General features: G+C 46.1%; 1 protein-coding gene and 1 long non-coding RNA gene across 10 annotated transcripts in view; one reads left to right on the top strand and one right to left on the bottom strand.

The window, feature by feature from the left end:
• LOC147047239 (uncharacterized) overlaps positions 1-24436 on the bottom strand; it is an 89395-nt gene that overhangs the window by 5818 nt on the left and 59141 nt on the right. For all 9 annotated transcript variants that reach the window (XR_015067930.1, XR_015067925.1, XR_015067926.1 and 6 more), the window contains 5 exons: positions 16262-16318; positions 11893-12047; positions 11690-11768; positions 3714-3804; positions 2948-3021 (listed from right to left, as the gene is read on the bottom strand). This is a non-coding gene — a long non-coding RNA (uncharacterized LOC147047239). The remainder of the gene's footprint in view (positions 1-2947; positions 3022-3713; positions 3805-11689; positions 11769-11892; positions 12048-16261; positions 16319-24436) is intronic.
• The window catches only part of trabd2b (TraB domain containing 2B), a 28289-nt gene continuing 9947 nt past the window's right edge, over positions 6095-24436 (top strand). The window contains exons 1-2 of the mRNA XM_085927631.1: positions 6095-6413; positions 8760-9329. Of these exons, the coding sequence (XP_085783757.1) occupies positions 6300-6413; positions 8760-9329 (684 nt within the window). The 5' untranslated portion in view covers positions 6095-6299. The remainder of the gene's footprint in view (positions 6414-8759; positions 9330-24436) is intronic.

The raw sequence follows: 24436 nt of genomic DNA, 5'->3' as shown, positions 1-24436 counted from the left end.
CAATTTAACTCACTTCACAACAAGACATAGCGGAGAACAATGAGAAATACATGTGTAATCAACCAAACCACCAAAGTTTAGCACACAATAGCCTGCTAGCTTCATGCTAACAAAACACAAATCAGTGCCACTGTCTTGAAATTTAAAAACTAAAACTAAATCTAAAAGCATTTTGTGAATGTAAACAAACCACATAACTTTGAAAAGTATGCTAGGTTCATTCTAACCAACAAGCACCAGTCGAAACAGCATTTCAAAAGGGAAACAAATGATTTGACATCTTTGAGAAACTTGGGTTTTGAGTTACGGGCGCAGTCACGGGACCAATTAAAGTCATATCTCAAGGCACCACTGCAATTCATGACCTTTGGGGTATTTTGACTTTCGCATGTGAAATACATCCGGCAGCCGCTTTATATTTGTGGAAAAATGAATGAATCTGTGGTTTCCGAGCTTTCGAGAGACTTAAGTGCGACAAAACCAAACAACCGAACAGTAAAGTCTGTATCACGTACGCTCAGATTACTTAGTAAATGTTACTCTGTCAACTTTGGTGGAGAGCATGCGACCTCAAAACAGAATCCAGTCATTTGCGGGTGTGTGCAGCGTGATGAGTGAGGGCTCCGGAGGGCTCGCTCTGAAAGCGACTCACAATCACAGCGGTGCGCCAAATCCAGTCAAACGGACTCTCATAAATCACACTACTGTCTCGTACCGGATGAAGAATTCGGAGCTCCCAAGAGTGCAATACATAGCGCCGCCCTCTCAGTACAAATACTTAATTACAAAAAACAAGGGGTCAATCGAGATACTAGTCACTACTGTGATGTGTTCATTTCATGACAGCACTTTACAAATAAAAATATATCAATGTACATACAAGATGATGTGGATGGCAGTAATTCACGTTAAAAAGTTGTTTATGACTGCAACAAAGTTGAAGGCTATCACTATCTTGTGCAGTCTGTAAAAGTTCCATACATACATATAATCCAATCCACATGCTCTTAAAAAGCAATTTGTGTGTGACACATTCACAGATTTAATGCCCATTAAAAGAACGTAATCCAATCAAATGAAACATATTTTGAAATGTCATGCAAATGCACAGTAGCTTGCTTGTGCATCCAGCTACAGTCAAGTATGTGTCTGCCAGTGCAGTTTGAGCGGCTCCCAGTGTATTAATTACTTCCCCGGTGGCGAATAAAAGCAGCCTGGTGGTTCTCCACCTAGGCCTGAGCATCGGCGCGCCATCTGAACCACGTAATAATTCTACGAGGCCCTTGGGGAGACCGGAGAATGTCCGTAGCATTAGCTTGGTTCATGTTGATATATTTTTTTTTTTTGCACTTAAATAGAAAGACAACAAATATTTAAAGTTTTTTTTTTTTTTTTTTTTTTTGCATTTCCAAAAAGGCATGAAAGCTCAGTTTTCATATTCCGATGAATTTAAGAATAGACCAAACTTGTTATCGCATTCCATACAGTGTCAGGTGGACGGTGACATCAGCGCCACGCACAAAATTGAATCACACACCACAACGCCTTGAGGCTAAAGCATATATAAATGTACATAAAGTCTTTCTATTTTCTTTTGTCTCCGTCCTCAAGTACACATCACAGCCCAACACATGTTCCGGATCAGCTGAAGAAGCAGAAAATTACCTCACTTAGATCTTTCCTACAAGCGCTCTGTACGTGTGTGTGTGTTCTTTAATGGAGAGCCCTCCAGTCATACAAGGCATGCTGTTTCATTTTTTTTCCCCTCTCTGGACCTGCGTTTGTTTTTACGGTGCCATCGAAGCCGTGCTGCTGACCGTTGACGTGTTTCATCTGTGGATCTATGTTCATGTCCCTGCGTGTGTGTGTGTGTGTGTGTAGCACAATTGAGCCAGACTGTTTCCTAACAGGCTGCGGGCCTGTTGACAGCCCTTCTGCTTCCTGTCAAGCACCAGAACAGCTCTATGTGTTGGTGAAGAGTAGATATAAGAGGGATGCTCATATTGGAGAGAGTGTTGTGTGTGTGTGTGTGTGTGTGTGTGTGTGTGTGTGTGTGTGTGTGTGTGTGTGTGTGTGTGTTCATCCGAGTCCACAGCCAGGTTATTATTAGAAGTGGCGGCTTCAAAAGCTCTTCTTATAGAGCATCCATTACAGTCACTTGAAAGCAACATTTGAATCAATGCATTATGCTCATATTCCAGGTAAATAGAGATTCAAAACTGGTCAAAAGTTTAGGGACACCTGCGCAATGAGATTGTGATTAAAAATGTCCATCGATCAAATTTGTAGAGGGTAATTCCCCGATTATTTTATTTATTTATTTTAAATCACAATTTTACTAATGCAAAATATTTGATAATGTTCAATAATAACCTTTTTTTTAACTTATAAGTCACCGCAGACGAGCGTCTTTACATTTTACGTTTTCCCGTCGGCTCTCAATATTACCCGACGGCGGATATCGTCATACGTGTGTGAGCTTTGATGCCACGCAGTCAGCATAGATGTGCTATAAAAGCTCTTTTCAATCAGATAATCTTCCAAAGAAGCATAAAGCCCGTCTTCAAAAGAAGTCCCGACTTTTGCATCTTACGGACCGAGTTCACGTGGAAGTCACATGTGTGATTCAAGCAACACATGCTGTTCACGTATAGCCCCGCCCACCCCAACCTCAGAAAAGCAAATCTTAATTTGTGACCGAAATGATCTTTTCACTGAATATATGTTTCCCATTCCCATATTATCATAAAATGGAAGGCCTCTATTGTCTGCCGCCATGTCTTGTCGAGAATATGATGAGTCCGCCTCGTCTTATTCTCAACGAGGCAAAAGGTAGATTTGCTTAACAGCGGGATGAGCCTCGCCTTCATCCATCTACTTTGCTTCTCTTCAATGAAGCCGAGAGAGGCGAGAGCCTCGATGGTTATGCCATAATACAATTACTCACAATGGCCCGTGATCAGTAGGAGAGAGGATGCATCACGGGGCGCCCTCGCCGGACAGCTTTGATGTGATGCACTCCTGCGTGAAGAGAGGCTGTAAGTGAGTGATGAGGGGAAAAAGCGGGGGGAAAAAAAAACACCATAATCACAATAGCTGATGACCGAGAGCTGCTCGGGCTGCTGGCATAGTGCTTGTAATAGTATGTTTATGTCCCACATCAAAATAATCTCTAAATGGTGAAGTAAACCCAGACACGACATGAGGAAATCTCATGCACACTAAATACTAATTAAAAGCCATCAATTATTTTATTATATCGGAAAAAAACCTCTAGTGACATTTTGTCATAAAGAAAACCACCACATCTGAAGAATAACAACCAATCAGTCAGGAGGTGCAAGTCAAGCGCAGTCTGTGATTTTTGTGATCCCAAACCATGAGGAGAAAAAAAATATATCACGAGACCTTGCTTTCAAGGACCCCCCCCCCCACCATGTGACCCTTGTCACTTTATCTCTTCCCTGTCCTGCCTTTTGTCAAGTTGACCTCTGAGTGATGAAGATAGAGAGACAGGCATCCTGTGTGCATGTTGACATGCCCTGAAGGGCAGTCCTGTGAAGGGATCAGTGGTGAGAACCAAATCCAAATCTAATTGCGTAGATACAGGAAAGTAGTAATTGAGTCAATACGAAGGGATGTCTGGGACAAGCCATTTTCAGCTTGATTTGTTATGGAGGGAAATTCCTCAAATTTGGTCCCATTGTTGGTACCTGTCTGCAGCTGGTGGACACATTCACTACCATCCTCCTCCACTGTCCTCCTCCTCCTCCTCCGCCGCCACATCTTCTTTTCCCAAGCTATCTGAAAAAGAAAACCACAATAACATTTCACCGGAGACTCCGTCAATATTATTCTTTGACATCTTCAAAGCGGGACAGAGGATATTGGAGCCCAAAGCTGGAGACGGGTGGAGATAGAGAGGGGGAGTGGGTGTGCATGTGTGTGTGTGTGTGTGTGTGTGTTTTGCAACTGAAAGAAGACAGAGCGGCTGTTCAGTTTGGCCGTCCCGGTCCGTCTTATTTTCCCCCTCTCAAGTATGGCTGCCTGAAGCTATGAGCCCCTCCTTGGTATCCGTCATCTTCAGCGGTTCTTTGAAGCTATATTTTAGCACCCCCGGGGTCAACCACATATCCCGCTCCATCTACGCGATCCTCTGCTCTCCACTAGGGGGCCCCGTGTCTTAAAACAGTGTGTGTCGTGATGCGGTTTTAAGGGGAACACAAGAAGCACCTCTTTCATTACACGCTCATAGACAAGTTGTGATTTCGGAGGCGGTGAGTTACTGCCGCATTTTTGAGGCGGGATTCCTGACAGACGGACGGGCAGGCAGCAGACACTGGATCTTCACGGCTGGGGCCACGTTTGCATCCGCTCTCTGTCCATTGACATAAAAGAGCAGGATTCTGCTATCACAAAAGAAAAAGATGGCTGATGTGATCGTTTTCAAGAGGTTTGGACTTTTGTAACAAAATAAAAAGTCAATCTGAAAGCTGTAGCTGTTGGACTTCTTACTGGTAGCAGGAAACTTGACCTAAAAACTCCACACTGGCTTCCTGTGAGTCAAAAAATACATTTGAAAAGTAAATATATTGTAAGATCTTTGTGATATTTCCAGATCCCTTGGGTCATACAGTGTTGGCTTATTGAATGTTTCCAGAACCAGCAGCAAACAAAGTGGAGCAGCATTTTTTTTTTTTAATGTCCTGAACACCTGGGAACTGCTCAAACTTTGAATTTCGACTCCAGCGCATGAGAGAATACACTCCTAAGTGTCCACGTTTGAAGTTAAAAGCGAACTTTAGCGGCTGGGCTGTTATTGTGCAGCATGCCGTAAGATCCTGGAGCTTGTCCAGGAATCTCCCGCAGCCAGCAGCTGAGAAGCCCACTTTCTAACGGGCCAAGAATGCGCGCAAGGAGCAAAGTGCGGTTGAAGCAGGTATACCCGATTTCGCAGGTGCCCACATTAGAGCCGCCGCAAAATGCTAACTGAAATCTCACACCTGAGCAACGGGACAAAGGATGACCAGAAAAGATGAGAACCAAAGCCGCAGAAGAATGCGCTCGACTTTCAGAAACGTCCTGATGAATGGTGCCTATGTAGAAAAAGACTCGAGGGTCAAAGGTCAGCGTTTCTTTTTTCCGGCGTGCGACTGTGTTAAAAGACAAGTCGGTCAACGGGCCGGTCGATGAAGACGCGAGGAGAACACGGTCCGGGACAAAGAAGTGCTTGTACCGTGTCCGTCAGCTTTCAGTCCACTGGGGGGGAGAGGGGGGGGGGATCCTGGGGGCCGCCGGTGTGAGGCCTCTCTGTGATAAATGTCCCCGCTACTTGACTCTGTCACCGAGGCCCTCGGCTGGGACAATGGCGAGGGTCAAAGCGGAGCGAAGGGGCCACTTTCTCTCTCCCTGTTTATTTCAAACAGGTCTGCTCCACATCAGGACTTGCCCGACTGGAAAGTAAACAAAACACTTCTCGCTGTTGTCCTTACTCGAGCTTGCTTATTTGTGACCATTCATCATCGGCGTAAAGGCCCCGCGGTCGCGCTCTCGTGCCGCCGGCCAGTCAAACACAAACGGACGGAGATGAATGCAAGGCTGCCGAGGAGGAAGCACGCGACAGCGTATGATGTATGGTTCATTTACATTGGGGGGGAATGCAAAGGAAAAACAACTGCCTCGCATTTAAATGGCAAGCAAAATATTGCAGCAACTTCATATACTATGGATATAAAGGGGTACTGTGGGGGAAAAAATTACATTTTGATGAATTAGTTCCAATAATAACAATTCAATATAATTAATTACAGTACTTGTATGTGTTCACAAATCGCCCCCATATGAGCAACATTGAAAATAAACTTTTACAAGTTGCATTTATGTTTGCAGAAAGCTTTGTGTGAACCTCAAAGTACCACATTGAGAGTTTACAGCAAGCCTGTCATCCCTCTCTTAACCTGTCCACCCCCCCCCACCCCCTCCTTCCCCCTTTCTAAAGAGGAGGAGGGGTGCACGCCACCTCCCACTCTCCCAGCGCAGAGACGCTCCAAACTTGTGGAGCGCACGGCGGAAACTTTCCAAAGACTCTCAACAGTGACTCGCTCTGCATCGAGAGGAGGAAGAGAGAGGACGAGACGCGCTTTGAGGGCGCCGCAAAGTGGTGGGGATGGCGAGGAGGCGCGATGGTTCCCCCGCCGCACGGTGAGGCCGTGAAATAAAAACGTGACGCTTTTCAAGGCGACGCTGACAGCGCAGTGAAAGAAGAGGAAAGCTGCGTGTCGTGCCGTCACCTGGACAGCATGGTGTGTGTGACGGGGCTGGGCTGGGTGCTCCTGAGCGCGCTCTTGCACCCTGCGGCGCCCTGGGGCGTGCGGCCGGCCGGCAGACCGAGGCAGTGCGACCCGCCCGAGTCGGTGAGTGACTTTGTTACGCCAATATATAATGGTGATAATTACCGACGTCAAAATAATATGAGCTCATCAAACTGCCGGGAAGAAATTGTCAAAGATACCTTTTAAATAATGTGAGGAAAACTAGATATGAACAAATTAAAGTCATAGTAAATAGCTATGTCAAAAATAACCCAATATTGGTCAAAAATTGCATCGATCTAAAAGTTGTGTAAAATTGAGAGTAGGGGGTCGGTTCATTTTTGGACCCAAATTGGGTTATTTATGACGTTGCGAGTTACTATTTTAAGGTTCATTTTGCAAGAATACAATTTGAGTACTTTAATCAAAAACTGAAAAAAATGGTTTGATTATAAGGGGAATAAGAATCTCCATTTGAAAATAATTAAGTCGAATTTTACTATTTTGACATTTGTTTTCCTTTTTTAGTTCATATTACAATAATTAAGTCTTATGAAAATGTATGTAGGGCCGCAAATATTGAAGTTTGACTATTCCTACATCTACATTACAATTATCAGATTTTTTGGTAGTTTTTTTTAAACCAATTTGTAATATGACATAAAAAAAATATATTGGTATTAAAGTAACCCCCCAAAAAACAGCACCCACAAGTGCTACTACTTCTGAACAGAGAGTCACATTAATGAATAATAATAATAATACCTGCATGTTTTTTTTTCTGTGTGTCTGTGAAATAAACGTGTCACAATAAGAACATGTAGCCAGGTGAAAGTTGTTGCCCATGCAGGAGTGCTTGCCAGTTTTAAAAGCTGTTTATGTGACAAGTGCAAGTGGGGAGGGGGAGGCGGGGCTTGAATTCATTTGGAACATGTTTGCTGATCTTCCATCACATTCCAGCAATGCATGGTTTCTTTGAAAGAAAAACAATATTTAGGAGATTTAGAGCAATTTTTGTATGCTCAATGTAAAAAAAGTGCCATTAGTCATTCCAGTACAGCCGTGATAAAAAGATGACAAGTTTCTACAAATGGGCACAATTCATCTACGATTATGAGCTTGACGAGATGCTGCTCCATAACTTTACATGACTTCTAAAGCAGCACGCCGCACTCTGGTTTGTGTTAAGAGTAATTACCGCCATAAAAAAATAAAAAGGGAGCCCAGCGCGTCAAGGTTTTGCTGAGAGGTCCAGCGCATAAGCTCACCACTTTTCCATGTCTTAGTCTTCGCTTGAGTGTGCATGCTCTTTTCACTGCATGACATGATGACTAATGGCACGCAGCAAAAAAAAAAAAAAAAAAAAAGCCTTCCACTTTGTCTGAAAATGAAAATTCAATTAAAGTTCTATTTCTGCATATGAGCCACGAGGCACGACGGCGCTCTGGATTAAATAAAAGTGCCATGGATTTATTTTGTCTGGACGGAAACTTTGCCAGATATTTCAATATGTTCGTCTCACTTAATTTTGACGATAAAAAGCAAATTCCGCGAGACGATTTGACTTGACTGCCCCCCCTCCGACGACAAACTCGGCGTTGGTGGAGTGCTATGATTGGAACTGACGGAAACCTTGGTCAGATTTTTCAAGTCAACAAATTTCAAAGAATAACTTGAAATCCCGGCAATGGGCTGGATCCTTCAAATGCCCGATGACATCGCGCCGCCTAAGCCAGACGGACGAAGGCCCAAAGCGGCAATGATGCCAAAAGCAAAGTCGCAGCACATGCACTTGTACGTAGCACTTAACAAGAACCATATTCAAAAGGCAAAATGGCATTACGCTGATTTCATTTGCTGTAACATAAGCGCTGCGAGTTCCAAACAATGCCGTCTTGTCGACATCGACCCCCCCACGCCCCCCGTGGTGTCAGAAATGTCACAAAGCAAAGTCTCGCAGCGGGTTCCCGCGAAGGAACAACCTCCTTTCAGCATTTTGGACTTTATGAGCTCCGCTCGGAAAGCTTCGAAAAGAGGCTTTGGCAAGTGAGCTGGACAATAAACTGAGCTCTGTTTACAGCCAAGGGGGCCTCTCTAAACGCGGGCTGATGCGGCGTCATGTCTAATTTGCATCGCCCTAAACGATATCTTAATCTTATGTAGGTTGATGAGCACGACGAGCAGGCGGCGCCTTTGTCGAGATGCCTTTTGAATGTCTGCAGGAGGCGAAGCTAGAGGGGCGTGTGACCAAAAAATGTTTCCCCATACAATACTTAAGTGTAATTGCACATCCACACCAGTAGGTGGTGTGTGTGGCAAGGTTGGTAAAATATATGAACTACCCATGACATTTTTTTGGGGACAATACTAAAGTGTAATTGCACATTCACACCAGTAGGTGGCGTGCGGGGCAATTTATCCATTTCCCTCATTCTACTTATTCCACAGCAAAGCGACATGAACTCTTTCCTGTGGAAAGTGAAGCGTGCCCCCCCACAGCCGCCTTCCTACTTGTACGGCACCATCCACGTGCCTTACACGCGAGTGTGGGACTTCATTCCGGACGTCTCTAAGCGGGCCTTCCGCACGAGCCGCAACGTTTTCTTTGAGCTGGATCTGACCGACCCGCTCACCGTCTCCAAACTGACCAGCTGCCAGCTGCTCCCCCACGGGGAGAACCTCCAAAAGCTGCTACCTCGAGACTTGTACCGCCGCCTCAAACGCCACCTGGACTACGTCAAGCACATGATGCCGTACTGGATGACGGCGGACCAGCGGGGCCGCGGACTCTATGCCGACTACCTCTTTAACGCCATCGCCGGGAACTGGGAGAGGAAGAGACCCGTGTGGGTGATGCTGATGGTCAACTCACTGACTGAGTGGGACGTGAGGTCCAGGGGCACGCCGGTGCTGGACTTGTATTTGGCGCAGGAAGCAGAGAGGATGGGAAAAACCACAGGGGCGGTGGAGCGGGTGGAGGAACAGTGTCACCCGCTCAATGGCCTCAACTTTTCTCAGGTAAGAAGAGATTACACTTCTTGTACCTTCTTCAAAGATTTTGCAATGAGCCACTAGGCCATGAGATGCTTCCAGATTGAACAAGGTGAGAAGAGCACAATGCTCTCGCTTCCATCGAGGCAGACACGTTCAGATTTTGTGTGAACCACCACAAGATGACTGGAACAAACCCACATGGCCATGAGAATAACATCAATCTTAAATTAATCGTTTTGGGATGAACAAATTAGGAGACGGGTGCAAGGAATTAAATAATAAGCGACGCTAATCTGAAAATACTCCTCTCGTGGGAGGTCCCATAAAAATCAGCAATGAGCCTTGACAGCACGAGGAAGACGCTGCCACTCTAAATTTATGCTCTCCTTTGCTCTTTGATCTCCACGGAGGAGGAGAAATATCTCCGTCACGCGAGCCTCGACATGTGCTTTGCATCCATGCCATGTCCACACACATGCAAATCTCCATTTCGTAGGCAACTAGGGGCCTTCGCCGCCACGTGATAGGTCAAAGGGGGCCCGTGGGCTACTTTTAGGAACAAATGCACAGCTAGCATCTTCGCTTTCATACGAACGTCCTAACGACGCTGTCACAGTGTATGGGCGCCCCTTGCGTGCCAGGAAGCTTTGCGGCTTCCTAAATAAGATGAGCAGTACTCAATGTTAGCGTTTTCTTTTTCACCTCCGTTAGAATTAGATGCTAGAAGGCTTTGGCTTTACAAAAAAAATTGCTAATGTCCATGCTAGCCATTCTGTTAGCATGGGCGCAAACACAGTTGCTAACAAATGCTGTTTTTGACGGGAAAGTCGCCCCTGCCAACATGGCCGACACGTTTGCCTATGTTTTAGCCTGCCGCGGCCCATTTAATCGAGGTTCCGCTCTACACTGCGTGGATAAAAATATTGCAACACTGGCCATTACACCTACAGGGAAAGAAAATGGAAGGAAGAAAAAAAAAAATGTTGAGTAGGGGCCTTGTGGTGTCCACACTGTTCCGAGGTTTGGGGCAAATGACCAAAAATGTCTGGAAGATTTAAAAGTTGTTCATGGAGCCAAACCCTGATTATTTAAATCAATGATTAAGAGGCACATCTCGGTACTTTTGTTAGATGTCAAATTGACAGGCTTTGGCAATTAGAATTCCCAAAACAACATGACTTGAATGACATTTCAAATGTTTCAGTGCCATGAAACATTTTCTTGAAGTTGCCTTCACTTCCAGATATGTTTGAGCGAGCCCACATGATATGGAAACTATTATTGTCAATTATAACAATTTGTGATTTAATCTGAACGCTATGATTGATCGGCTCCCCGTACGCTTGGCTGTTGGAACGGCAAAGTCCAAAAGCGTACGTAGATGATAGATGTGAAGGCGCTGGGTGGGAAGTCAAGTGAGATGGAGAGCGACCGGGCCTGTGTGGTCACCGCTTGAGCTAATCTGAAACATGAGCCACGTTAAAATGGGAAATCCGCGTTGGGAACGCTTCCAAAGCCTGCCGGCCAACATGCTATTTGTTCCCAATAAAGGCAAGCTTACAATATCCTGTAGCTGACTTTTGCGAGAGGCTCTTTAGAAACAAGAGTCGTGGTCATTCATCATCCGTAAGCACCCGGGGCCTGCGTTCTGACACCGGCGAGACCGACCGCCGAGGCACCGGTGAGCTCACAGGAAGTCGTTTCTCCTCGCCAGATTTGTTTGTAACGGCGATAATAGCGACGAGTCGTCGGAGCGTCAAAGCGCTCATTGTGCTCTAATGACAGCTGTATGGGACCTGAAGATCACAGCGAGGTGTGGCTGTCTCATCACGCCGGAGCGACTTCGTAGAATGCGGAAACAATGGTAGGTCACGGCGCATGCTTCTCGTCTAGTCGCGTTGACGCTGATTTCGCCCGACGGTCGGGTTCTGCGGTCAGCTGTGAAGCCTGATGCTTAACACTCGCAAAAATGAAGGTCTACAAAAAGAGAAGGTATCTCCAGGGTGGCTCCAGCCTGTGGGCCTCCTAGCAAATAAACACCCTAATTTATTATTTTCCCCGGGTCACGTTCCGAGAGAGAAAAAAAAAATAATTTGCATCATATCCGTGGCGCCTGACTCCCGTGTAGGGGTTCAGGGGTCACATGGGAGGCGGCAGCAGAGGGGCAGCGGAGCGCTAAGGAGACTGGCGGTCTGCCGGGGTCAGTCCGGCCGGCCGAGCGCGGAGGCCGACCTTGGAGCGAGTCTCACACCAGTTGGGACTTGAATAAACACAGTCCCGTTTCTGTATTGCGGGAGCGAGCTCGAGCAGTATTACAGTATTTAAGTGTACCTAATGAAGTGTCCAATGAATCAGGCCCACAAAGGAAAAAAGGGATTCCATACCTGAACTTCTGCTTCTTCTCCTCGCTCCATCTTTCTGTCGGACATGTCCCGAGGCTGCCGTTGTCCTGCTGTTCACCCGCTGCGCGCGCACACAAAGATGAGGGATGACAGAGGAGAAGATTAGATTCAAAGTGTGCAGGCTTCCGTGCATCCTCTCTTTAAGCGGGATCTCTGAAGGTGTTTCACATCCAGGCTGTAATTACCTGAGCAAATATGTGGAAAAACTGCAAGGCAGCGCGTATCAACCCCCGATCATCTCGACGTCGGCAGCAGGCTAATGACTTAATCGGCCTGCCTTTAACGACCAAATAGCCCGCTGCCATCCAGAAGCACTTTGACAATTACAGGAGCCGGCCGGCTGTGAGATGGAGATGCAGAGAAAATGGTGTTTTGACATGAATTGGAGGAAAACATGAGATTAAAGAAGAAAACACAGCGAGAGCCAACGAAGAAAGAAAAATCGTCCCATTTACAGTTTTTAGTGCTCAGAAAACAAGTCATTCGTCAAAGGCTGAAAGTGAGCAATTATGACAAAAATCAGGAGAGAAATGATGTTTGTTCTTCCATAACTATCTGAGATCTGAGGGGAGCGGAAGTAAAACATTCCTGATGTCAGGCGGCGTGGCGGCGCTGTAGACGAGGAGTGCTTTTATCAAATGCGAGCATGAAGAAATAAGTCTCAAGTCCAGATGTGAATAGTTCTCCGGAGGTAGCCGCTCTAATTTTTCCAAGTGTCAACACAAGGCTATTATTCTATTGCGTGATTTGTGGATGTGATTGATACTGGAGGTTAATTGCGATTTTTCATCATGCCCAAAGAAACAATTTTTGGACCAATCAGGTGGATTCGAATGACAGCCGTCTTTTTTTCTACGACCTTGAATTTCTCTCGGGATTAATGAACCAGCTATCCATCATTTCTTCCTGCTTTTCCCATCAGGGTGACACAGCAGCGGTGAGAGTTTGGTTGTTTTGGGATGCGAGGCCAGATAGTTTTCCAGAAGGGCTGAATGAGGTTAATCTCGGGTTGTCTGGGCTGATTGATCGCAGGCTGGAATGTGACTGACTGATTTCCTCCGAGACTCACTCGGTCGGCCCCTCCGGAATGTTGTTGTCTTCTGGGACGTCACTGTTTTATAACTTTGGTCGTCCGTGTTTAGTTTAAGCAGGGCCGTACCTTTGATGAGTGCGTGTGCGAGTAATGAACAGCCGCAGATATTTATTTATTTAATTTATTTATTTACCTATCCATGCACTTTTCTATTTATTTATTATCTATCTATTAATTTATTCATCTATTCTCATATTCATGCATTTATTTATTTTTGTATATTTGTATGACAATAAGCTATGACAAAATGTCACTTAAACATAAATTGATTGGTTTATGGCAGTACAATACAAAATTAGATTTAACATTTCTTTTAGGTGTGAAACATTGTGTGTGTGCGTCGACAAGGTTGAAGGAAAAAAAAAATAATAATAATAATATCCCAGTGTGCCTAGGCATGTAACTTTCCATGTCGGACACTTGTTGGTTGAACCTGAACTCAGCGTCCTGAGGTGCGCATATTAACACGCCTGTTCCTCACACACACACATTGACTAGCAGTCATAAATAGATGTCAGCAGAGAGCAAGTGTGTGTGTGTGTGTGTGTGTGTGTGTGTGTGTGTGTGTGTGTGTGTGTGTGTGTGTGTGTGTGTGTGTGCGTGCGTGCGTGCGTGCGTGCGTGCGTGCGTGCGTGCGTGTATGTGAGGGAGGCTTGTCGAGGATTAAGTGGAATTAGCGGAGCCCTCTCACTGAACCCACTTCTAATGTGACCTATGCAAGACCAGCGCCCCCTTCGCCTTGTGCCCCATTTCTACTCCAGCCAGTGAGCGCTTAAGCAACGCGTTGCTCACCTCTCCACATCACGTACGCTGCAACCCTGTTATTTTTAGCTATTATTGATTCATGGGGGGGGGGGGGAAATGATCCAAAGCAGAAGCTGGCCGTCTTCGCGGCCTCACGTTACATCGACGTAAAAAATCCGTCTGGCCCCGCCGGTTAACCGACGTGTTTTACGACGCTGCAGGAGAAGCCGGGTGAGAACGTTCAGAACGCCGCTTCAACCTTTAAAAGATTTTCCGTGAACCCGATTGACCGAAGGGGGCGGTCGCCTTTGTCATCGGCCTCCCGATGACCTCGTCTCCCTTTGGCTAAGCGCGCGGTAGCCCCCTTAACTCACCCTCCCCAAGCGGCTCAACGTGCAACGACACCGACCTGAGCCAATTAGTCTGTGTGGATGATGTTTAATAGGATAAGCGGCTGGGAGAACATTTGACCAAGGTAAATGTGAGGGCACAATTCCTAAGCGTCAAAGCACAGCTTGTTGCTAGCGCCATAAAGAAGGACCTCGCGTACCGTAAACACAAGCAAAGAGCTATCACGGCTTGGCCTCATTGCGTTTTACTTAAATCCGTCTTCTCCTTTCCGGCGCGGCTTATATCACGCTCAATTTCACCTGTCAGTTGGCGCTGGGCGGCTTTTCCAACTCTGGAACAATTTAGACGTAATATTGCACACATGGCAGAGTTTACGCGGCGCAAATGAGACGAGGAATCAAATGCACTCGGCGAGTCGTCTCTGCTCTTCCGGGAAGGGCGGGCGAGAGGAAGACTATGAGAAAGATGAGACAATGAGAGTCTCAGAGGGTAGCTCCTCTTTCTTCATTTAGCACAATGTTTTAAGTCCCCCAACTTTTTTTTGTACACGAGACCCGTTTCAAATTTTTTCAGCACCCGATTGGCCCGCGGTTGGCGGCAACGTTGTGCAAACAGATTAGCGGGGAAACGTGTCAACGTGCGGAGGCCCCGCCAGATGAATACGCGCGCTGTGCCGCGCACACACGTGGGATTGTGCGCTTGCGATGGGGCGGAAGGCATATGAATGACGAGCAGGTGGAGGAGGGAGGGGTCGAGAACGCGCGCCGTCTTTGAATAAGGACGTGTCTATTAATACACGGATTTTAATAGAGCGTAAATGGCGTGGGCGCTCATACCCCGCGGCGTCTTTGCGGTTTGCGGCCTTCGGACAGGTAAGAAATCACAGAGTGCGAGTTATGTGCAAGAAAGCCTCTGACTGCATGTTCAAAAGCGTTCTTGTGCGAGTAGAAATGACACTCGGCGGCCATTTTGTTAGCTACACCTGCGGATCGCCAGCGCCGGGGCCCCTGAATTCCTCTTTTTTTATGAAGCGTCTTTTGTTGAATTCGACTTGATGTTCATTAGCGAGGGCCGGGTGGGTGGCTAGCCGTCGGTCTGTCGTCCACATGGAGTGGAATTTTATGGGGAGGCGTTTCAAGTCGACTGCCAACCTCCCCTAAGAAAAATAGAAGCCCTGCTCAGGTCACGCTAGATTATACTGCCACTATAAAAATATGAAATTATGGAGACTAATCAAGTCTCAAAAAAGATTTCTCGGTGCGGTTGGCCAAGACAGATGCCGTATTTGAGACGGCTGGGGAGTTCCGCCGTCGGAAAACAAAATGGCTGCCCGACTCGCGAACAGATCATTTAACGGAGGTTACAAAAGAGTTCAAAAGTACCAACTGTGCTAAATGGCAGACAGATAATTGTCTGACTTGCCAGTTTTGCGGAATGCGGGCAAGATTCGAGGATTCCTGGTGCACAGCTGAGTAGACAGAGACTCCAAGAGCAGCAGAACCGAGTTGAACTTGGCTACGCGAACGCGTCTTGCTTCTTGATGCATATGTCAACTCACTGTGCCAGACCACCCGCGCTACGGTCCAGCCAGCGTCACATTATGAAGCCATATTTTATCTTCCGACTCCTCCCTCCTTCAGTATATGCGAATTTGGGCGTCGGGTTTCGCTCAATGTACGTTTGAGTAACAACATTTTCTTTGAGTGCAAGTCCATTTTTCTCAATGCCTTCTCCAAACCGAGCTGACAAATCGGACGACTCACTTAGGTGGAAATGGCAGCGGTAATTGCCTTCATTGCTCTCGCAACACGCATACGAGTGTAGATTTATAGGCTGTTGAGAGGTGAAGTCCGACCAAAGTTTGAAGTTAAGTTTAAGATCAATGACAAAAATCTGACACATTTGCACTTTTGGTTTGTTATTGCTAGTGTTGGACTGACGCTTCAAAAGTTTGCTGGTCCCCACAGTGAGATGATTTCCATTTTCCTACATCTGGCGATCCATACATCACATGGCTTCCTTTTTTTTTTTTTTTTTACGATTCAGGCCGTGTCCTCGCACTTGGCAAATGACGGGCAACTGTAAATGATGCTGTTTTTACACAAGCGACTGTACACAGCCTAATAATAGTTTTAGCCGCATGCTGTGTTCGTGTGTGTGTGAGTATTTGGGAGTGTTCCGACACTCGCGCTGCACGATGTTGATTATATTTGAGCTTTGTTGCCAAGGCAGCAAGTTGTGTCAGATTCCTTGCAATAAGTTCTGGAAAAAAAAAAAAATCTGAAGCGTTGGGAGTATTTTCCCTAAGCAAAAATCAGTTGAGCCATGAAGACAGACAAAATGCATTAGAGCAAAAATAATCTTACCCTCAACCTGGCTGCTGTTTGCTTCCAAATGACCCAAACAAATTTGAGGCGTTGCCCCTGGAAACCAAGACAAGAGACAAAAAAAATGATGATTAGGAGGGGAAAGAATGAGAGGGGGAGAAGATGGAAGAATTGGCGAGTGAAAAAAGGGAGGAAAAAAAAAACACAGCCAAGACATTTATGACTTCAGTGACATCAGCGGGATTTGAATTTAACTCAGTGGAGGGACTGAGGACAGCTCGACATATGGGCTGAAAAGCCGCTATCGCACTTCGCGAGTCTAATGCTGATTAGTTGTCATGTTTTCATATTAGCAGGACCTGGGGTAGAAAATTAAATGTCCGTAAATTGGGGCTTCAATAAAAAACAAACTTAGGGACACTAGCGCTAGCCAGGAAGAGCAAGGCTATATTGTCTCAGTAATTATCTAAAATGGGAAGTCAAATCAAAAGTGTGTTTTAGAATATGTTCTATGCTGCCTCACTGGTCCAAACAAAGTATTACGATTAATATTGCGTTTGTGGAATATGAATAAAGCCTCAATCATATCTATCTCAGGGTACGGCCATTGCTAGCTAGCGAGCTAGCTATCCGTGAAAGCAAACAGTAATATAATAAAGGAATGGTAAAGGAAAATGGGATGAGATTTTGATTTGGGTTAAGAAATATTGCGTTTGTTTTTCAAACGCAGACGCCAAAGTTAGAAACCAAAGTTTTCTTAGTGGGATAAAAACAATCCAAAAAGTGATGCTGGTCTCAAATGACCGTTTTGTCTATTGCGAAGGCATCAATGACTGTGGCTGAAATCATTATGATGGATGTCTGTTCTGGTTCGCCTCCTCTGCCCACCCAAGAGAACAAGCCGCCAATGTGGCTCTTGTCCTTAAAAATAAAATCTAGTCCACTTTTTTTTCCCCCCTTGCGGAAGAGAAACACAAATAAATGCGTTTTAATCAGCCATGAGCTCTTCAGGGGCTCATCTGGAAGGAATGTAATTGAAACTGAAGGTATCCTAATATTATTCATACGCAAACGCGTTCTCCGCAACATCGATACGCCCGAGGGCGATGGAGTGGCTCCGATGACGGCGTGGTTGTTCCAAGCGGCACGCACGAACTCCTTAATGTGCTTCACAAATCATGCGAGTTATTTCAGCAAATGACTACAATAACGAGAGGCCCTCGGCGCTCCCTTCCTGTCTGTCTTCTTTCCTCCCCGCGTTGGCTCCCGCTGCTCCCTGGAAGTTCCTGATGCGGGGAAAAGGTCCTCCTCAGAAAGGAGATCCAAACCGCAGGAACAGGAACGCCAAGTCTAACAGGGTCTGACAGCTCATCGCACTGAGAGGCGCTTATGTGCGTCTTTAAGGGCCGCAGCAGTCAGCCAAATTTCTGTTTGCGTTGGTTATGAAAAAAGTAAACATCCCTGGAGGAGCTCATTAACTCACTTCTCCTTTTTTTTGGGGGGGGGGGGTTATTTGCTGGTTTTCCACACACGCGCATGCAGGAATGCTTCCATATTTAAAAAAATAAAAAAACAACAGTTGTTCGTGCAGTCTGAATTTGATAGGAAAGGATAAGTGACTCCCTCCTCTTCTATCTCATCCAGCTCCCTCATGACCACAGCCTCTGCTGTGTGATGAGAAACAGATGGGTGGCAGGCCGGTGAAAGTCAGAAACAAACGGGGACAGGAAGAGGAATAAAACGGACATAAGTTAAAGGGGTGAACAGATAAAGGCAGACCCGGGCGGGGGGGTCGGTCAGAATGTAAGCGAACGCGCAGCTGCTGTGAAATGAGCGTGGCAATTTATGTGCGTCCGTCCGCTGCACACTGACATGCATGAGATGATGCGCGCTGACATCCCGTTGTATGTTTTGGAAACAGCGAAAGAGTAAAAGGAGAACCGTGAGTGGTTGCTGGTGCAAAGCATCACAAGGTCAACACGGATGCCAACAATGTCGCGTTACGCGGTAGCCGCTTGCAGCTAACAATTGCACTGGCACTTTGGAAGGTCAGAGTTCACACCACTACATTAGCTCGTCATTAGCGTCACAGATTTTTAAGCAATTTTAAAATAATAGGTTTTACAGTCCTATACAGTACAAGTCTGAATAAGACCTTGAAGAGGCAGATAAATAAACTTCACAGCTACATACTGCATTTCTATTAGTCTGGACATGATTTTTTATGTGATATGCTAGCATTAAGCTTTTCATACACATTTCTCTTGTTGTGACTTTCCTTTTGGGATGAGTGACGTTACCTACCTACTTATGTATAGCTTTGATATATGGTAAATTGTTATAGCTAAATGTTATACTTATGCGAAATTGTTATCGCTAAATGTTATACCTATGCTAAACGGCAAATTCAGTTAGCCTGATAGATTTTTTTTTTTTTTTTTTTTTTACAGATTTAGATGGGTAGATGGACATTTATAATTCATTTCAAATGTTGAACATTGACATGCTCGTCCATTCACTCTCACTCCACCTTGACAGAGAGGGTGGAAAGCAAACAGCTCATTGTTGACTCATCCACCGTTTTGGAGTGTTGCCATGGCCACTTTGATGCGATGAACCAGGTGGGGGTGTTGACGTGGAGAATAAAGACAAGTCGGGGTGAAAGGAAAGACATGATCAGAAGAAACAGAGGAGTGTTTTGTTTCGGTGCAGTCGACATTCTCAATGGGCACGGCCACGACGTTATTCAACCTTTGGTCCAGCATGTGTTTGCATGTGTTGTAGGCTCCTTTGTAATCTGGAGCGTGTGAGTCACAGTCATAGCCACAGTCATCCCTTTTACATTCTTTTGCAATAATCCCAAAGTGTGCGAGACATCTGTCAGTGTGTATTCACATGCACGCAGCGCCCGTGAAACCACGGCCGCTCACCCGGAACCCATCCGAGATCACATCAACACTCCCACTGCGCTGCTTCTGTGATGTGGCTCCGTTTCGGCTCGTCGATAGATTTGCTTGGATCAAGAAATACATAGCTAATTTCATTTTTTCCCCCAGTTTTTTGTAATCCAGTTAAAAGTGTACGGAAGCTTGTTTATGTAGCAACGTCGCTGTCGATTCCAAATTTAACAGTTTGTTCGTATTTCCCCAATCGGCACATAACTTTGTCAGGGTCGGAGGGTTTCCATCGCATCGGTGTGGTCCCTCTGATGATTTGTGGCCTGTTTAAAGGCCGCGAAGCTGTGATGTGCTGACGGAGGGACCGCAAAACGCCGAGCGTGGCTGCCTAAGTCTGCCCTTTGAGCCCCTGTGGGCTGCATGCGCTGGCACACACACTCGCACCAACAGATGTCTCACACACACGCATTCAACACGTTCTGTGGCGCTGGCCGACTCGCCTTGTTCAGAAGCCGTTGTGGTTCAGGCCAAGTGTTTGCCTAAGAAGAGAGCTCGGGTGCGATCATGCGTTTTGTTTCCTGGAAGGCTGCAGGCCTGCCATCTCTGGGTGGTGTGTTTTTGTGAGAAGGAGGAATGTACCAAGGAGCTGGAACAAGGTAGAAGTGAAAACTTATTGCTCGCTGTCTGCCCAAATTCCTTTCATCTCTTTCCAAGGCGGCAGTCGTACCTGGCAGAGAAGGTTCTAATCGTGTCAAACGTTTTTTCTGCCAAAAAAGAGATTTGACAGGAATTTGTCCGACTGCATGACGTATGAGAGGAGCAGGGACGGCGTGACTTGAGTCACCTGGCCCTTTTTGCAGGTGATTATGTGGCAAGCTCACATTTCAGCCGCACCTCTGATGTGGATTTTATGAAGCACAAATCATTCTTTGGGGATGATTGTGTCCAAATCTGTAAGCTCGGGAAAAGCTGAGGGAGATAAGAGAGGGCGACGTCGGAATGTCTTAAACATGTGCCGACGTTTCTCATCTGGTTTGAATCGTATCTCACACATTGTTGGATTCATTGCGATTTTTAAATGGGGGGGGGGGGGGCAGTGTGTGAAATGTGTTGGGATTAGCGGAGGCCACGATGTTCGTGATGGACTACAAGCTTTAAGAAGGCGATAAGGTTAGCGCGACCTGATCTAGGAAGGCTGCGTGAATTCCGCCACGAGGCCCACGGGCAGAAGATTTTTAGGCTCCATTAAACATTTCATCCGTGACGTTTGCGTTATTCTCTTAATATTAACAAGCTAATGCTAACATTAGCATAGGCTTTCTGGGATATGGACATTCTATTTGTTTATTTATCTCCAGTTGCTTAATTTGCTTGGTAAAATCTTCATGCCTATATGGACTAAGAGAACTTTTGTAAGACCTCATAAACACTCACAAGATGTATTTGAATCCCTCAGAAGCCATTTAGAAGAGGCCTACCAGAAATCACATCATAAAACCGTCAATCAATGCGGCAATTCAGCGTTCACGAGCTCCATCAAAAGTTGGATTTGCTACTTTTGCTGAATTTTTAGCTGATACGTTCACGTGGTTCTAGGAAGGTTTGAGTCTGCTTGAATCACATTAATGAGGAGGGATGGATCTGCTAGAGTCAATAAGAAAATTAATTCAACATCCCATAAGAAATAATGGAACTGAAAGAGGCCAAGATAGAAAGGATTGGGGAAAAAAAATGGTAATTTTAGAGAAGTGTCATTATCTATTAAAGTGGCGGTTTTCTTTGGGCCAAGTTTATTTGAGGGTTTCCACTGTTCTGGAATGAACTTGAAAGTAAAACAAAAACAAATGTGTTTCCGAGACAGAGAAAGCGCTGGAGTTGACAAAAAGTCATTTAAAGGCGTAAATCTTGGCAACTTTGAACTTGGACTTGGTCACCTTACTTCTCAAGGGCCACCCAACCTGTTTCAAATTCCATCGCTTCATATTAATAAGCGTCTGTTTAAATTGATCCGTTCCAAGTAAGACTTGTGCCACCTCACCAGATGTAGGACTCGGTATGGAAGGAAAACAAAGATTAGCAAGATTTCACTGTGTGATTTGCACGTCTTCCTCCGACATGGACGGACGCCGGGCGTCCGTGTGAAGGAGCAGCTGTGAGCTGTTTTTGCATTTCTCGAGTCATACTTTATTTTGTTCTGCCTTTTCTGAGAGGGCGGGAGGGAGCAGGAAAGCCGGGATGACTGGCGCAGCCGCGGCCCTGCCAAGTCAAACAGCGGGGTTTATTTGTGGACAAGTTTACAGAGAGCTGGGGCAACAGCCGAGCCGCCCCACCTCCCCCACTTAGTCTTCTTATTAAGTGGAGAAAACAGAAGGAGCGCCAGGCCAAAGAGTACCAACAGGGGTGACAAAAAAAATCACAAGCGCTCGCCCCCTGCCTCGGGAGACGGAAGGGGAATAAAACGAGGCTTTTCTGCGGAAGCTGCCAGCAGCGGGCCTCTGCCACTGGGATTGTCCCAGTGGTAATCCCGGGATTTCCTCCTCTAAGACGGAGGACCGAGTAGGCACAGCGGTGGGACGGAGGGAGAAAAAAAAAAAAAGGAGAACTTTGACGCCGGCGTTGGCACGGGAAGGGGCCGATGACTCAACGCGAGGCCGACGCCAGATGGGATGAGTTGAAAGCGCCGCTCACCTTCAAACACGCGAGTCGAGTCCACATGCTACGAGGCGCCAAGGGGCTGGCTGTAAAAAGTCCTCTGGCGAGGTTCCGACGTAGGGAGACGTCGTTTAAATGGTGCCTCCAAAAAGCCCCTGACAGCTTACACGCATCTCCACCGAGAGCAGAAACCTGAGAACGTCGGGATAAAAGCGGAGGAGATGACGGCGGGGCTATCATGCCCCACTGTCCGCATAACTTTGATGGCTGACACCATCTTTTCCTTTGCTTAATGTATTCAAGGTGCTTCTCGGACCAAAACATCAGACAACGGCGGGCTTTGAAAGGCCCCCCCCCCCCCCCTGCCACTACCGATTGTACACACAGACACGATGGCACAACAGCTCAGCTTTTTCTAGATTCGCCTCTTAATTGTCCATTTAAATGAAATCTCTCAATAAAACTGATTAGCTTTAAGATGGAACCAGAAATGGAAAAACAAAGACTTGATTGAGAAAAGATGTCTGCTTTTTCATGTCGACTCTTCAAGTCTGTTTTGGGGGCGGGCGAATAAAGAAGTAAACCAATTTAAATTAAAATAAACGGAAAAAATCATAATTAAAAATGTAAATAAACAAACAAACAAACAAAGGTAACATGTTAGGTTCGCAATTCAAATATACAAGAATTTGGATCTTCTTTATCCTCCTCCATAAAACTCACAAAGAACCTGTCTTTCCTGGGAACTCGGGACTGAGAACTACCCTGGATGTTATTTCAACTCCTTTACCTAAACTCTGGCCCTGCAGGGTGGGGCAAAACCAACCCCCCCCCCCCCCCCCCATTCCTGCCTCAGCCCCCAGAGGGACGCAGCGGTGCATGTCTTCAGGGTCATGGGTCCGGCGAAGCCTTTTCAAGCCGTGAAACACAAGCGGCTCTCTGGGGAGGCCCGAGCGGCGGAGGGGAACGCACCTCCCTGTTTTTCTTTATCGGCGCCTGATTAAATAACGGCGAGATAAAGAACTGGAAAGAAAAAAACCCGGAAACTCGCATTGGCGTCAGAGAATAAATCCCGTGATGATGTTAACAATAACCGAGTGCGTCAATGTGATTTTGGGGGATCCCAAGGCAAGCAGAGCGAATAACTAAGTGGAAGGCATGTTTGTTTTCTTGCACCTGATTTCTAATCGGCTGCATGCGTGCAAAAACCACCGAGCCAAAGTCTTCGCCGCTCGCTAATCCGGCGAGATCATCACTTCCATCTGCTCAGCACATGCTCCGCTCTTCAAAAACAAGCCTTTCATCATATCGTAGCATCTAGCCCACATTTTACTGTCTCCTTTCTTTTGAATGGCCTTTCTTGAGGTTTCAAGGAAAGCAGACAATATGGACGTGTAAATGCAGTAACAATGTTTTTTTTCTTTTTGTTCTCGTTTGACTTCATTTGCCGCCTCTCGAGTTTACCATGTCCGCATGCAAGCTTGCTGACATTATTCGGAGACCGCCGCCAAATTTTAAAATGCCTTCAAGGTCACTCGCTGTGAATCCATGTACGTTTTATTTAACACAAATCATTCTTAGCTATTTGTTAACCGGAGCTTCACTCCGGAATTTTGTATTACATGGGGAAAAAATCTTCAGTGGGCAGTAGTTTTTTTATTTGATAAATAAAAAATATTTTGGAAATCAGGAGTCTGTTTGATAAAAGCCAGGCTGGAATAAAAAAAAAAAAAAAGCTAAAGTCCAGCATGACCTATTTCGCAACACCAAGTTCCTCCTGTATAAACTCCGTCGCCATGGTTACAGGCTGCAATTCTGTTCTATGCCCCTGAGAAAGACAATATTGATCTTGTACAGCGACAATAGCATCGACCAACACACCGAGCTTTCCGTCTCCCTGCACACTCGGCTTTGTCCGGAGAAGTGTCATAAAATATTGAGCAGGTGTTCCGACACTTTCTGACTCCACTCAAGAGTTTTTCTTTTTTTTGGGGGGGGGGGAAGATAGTAGAAGCTCATCTCGACCTATAAAATTAACCATAAACTGGGCTCACATTGAACAATTCAAAACACCTTGCAGTTTTATGCGCAATAAAAATGTAGCGAGATTGCACAAAAAAAAAGGGATGACTCCAATTTGACTGTATGGTTTTGTGAGGGCACAATATTTGATCATGTTTTGTCTCATTCCATTGCGCAGCTGTCCCTAATGACGTGTCCGGTGGGTATTCGGTACGGTTGTGAAAGTAACATGTAATTGTGTAAATTACGGCTCCGGGCTAAATCAGTCCAGCAGCTGTATCGGACCGTAACTGCTATGCGAATCATCGACATTCTCGACGTTGACTTTCTTGGACGGCTCTCGCCAACTGAGATTTGAAGTTATGACGAGATGAGTCATTTGGCGTAATCACGTCAGTTTAGGAGCAATGTAGAAGTGTGTGAAAGGGCTTCCCGTGGGCCTCCGCTTCTTGGAGGAGCGAGCTCGGCGGCCATCAATCGCCCCGGACCACATGTCGGATCGATCGCATGTGGCATGGCGCTGCAGGGGTCGGTGGAAGGATGGGGGGGGGGGGGGTCTTTGGTTTTGACCCATCGAGCAGAGTCAGCGGGCTGAACGCCGGCTGCATGCAGTAAATTCTCTTTAAAGAGGGCTTACTTTTGC

The sequence above is a fragment of the Syngnathus leptorhynchus genome, chromosome 13 (assembly GCF_054491065.1).
Source record: "Syngnathus leptorhynchus isolate UIUO chromosome 13, UIUO_Slep, whole genome shotgun sequence".
NCBI lineage: Eukaryota > Metazoa > Chordata > Actinopteri > Syngnathiformes > Syngnathidae > Syngnathus > Syngnathus leptorhynchus.
This window is presented reverse-complemented; position numbering and strand designations above follow the sequence as displayed.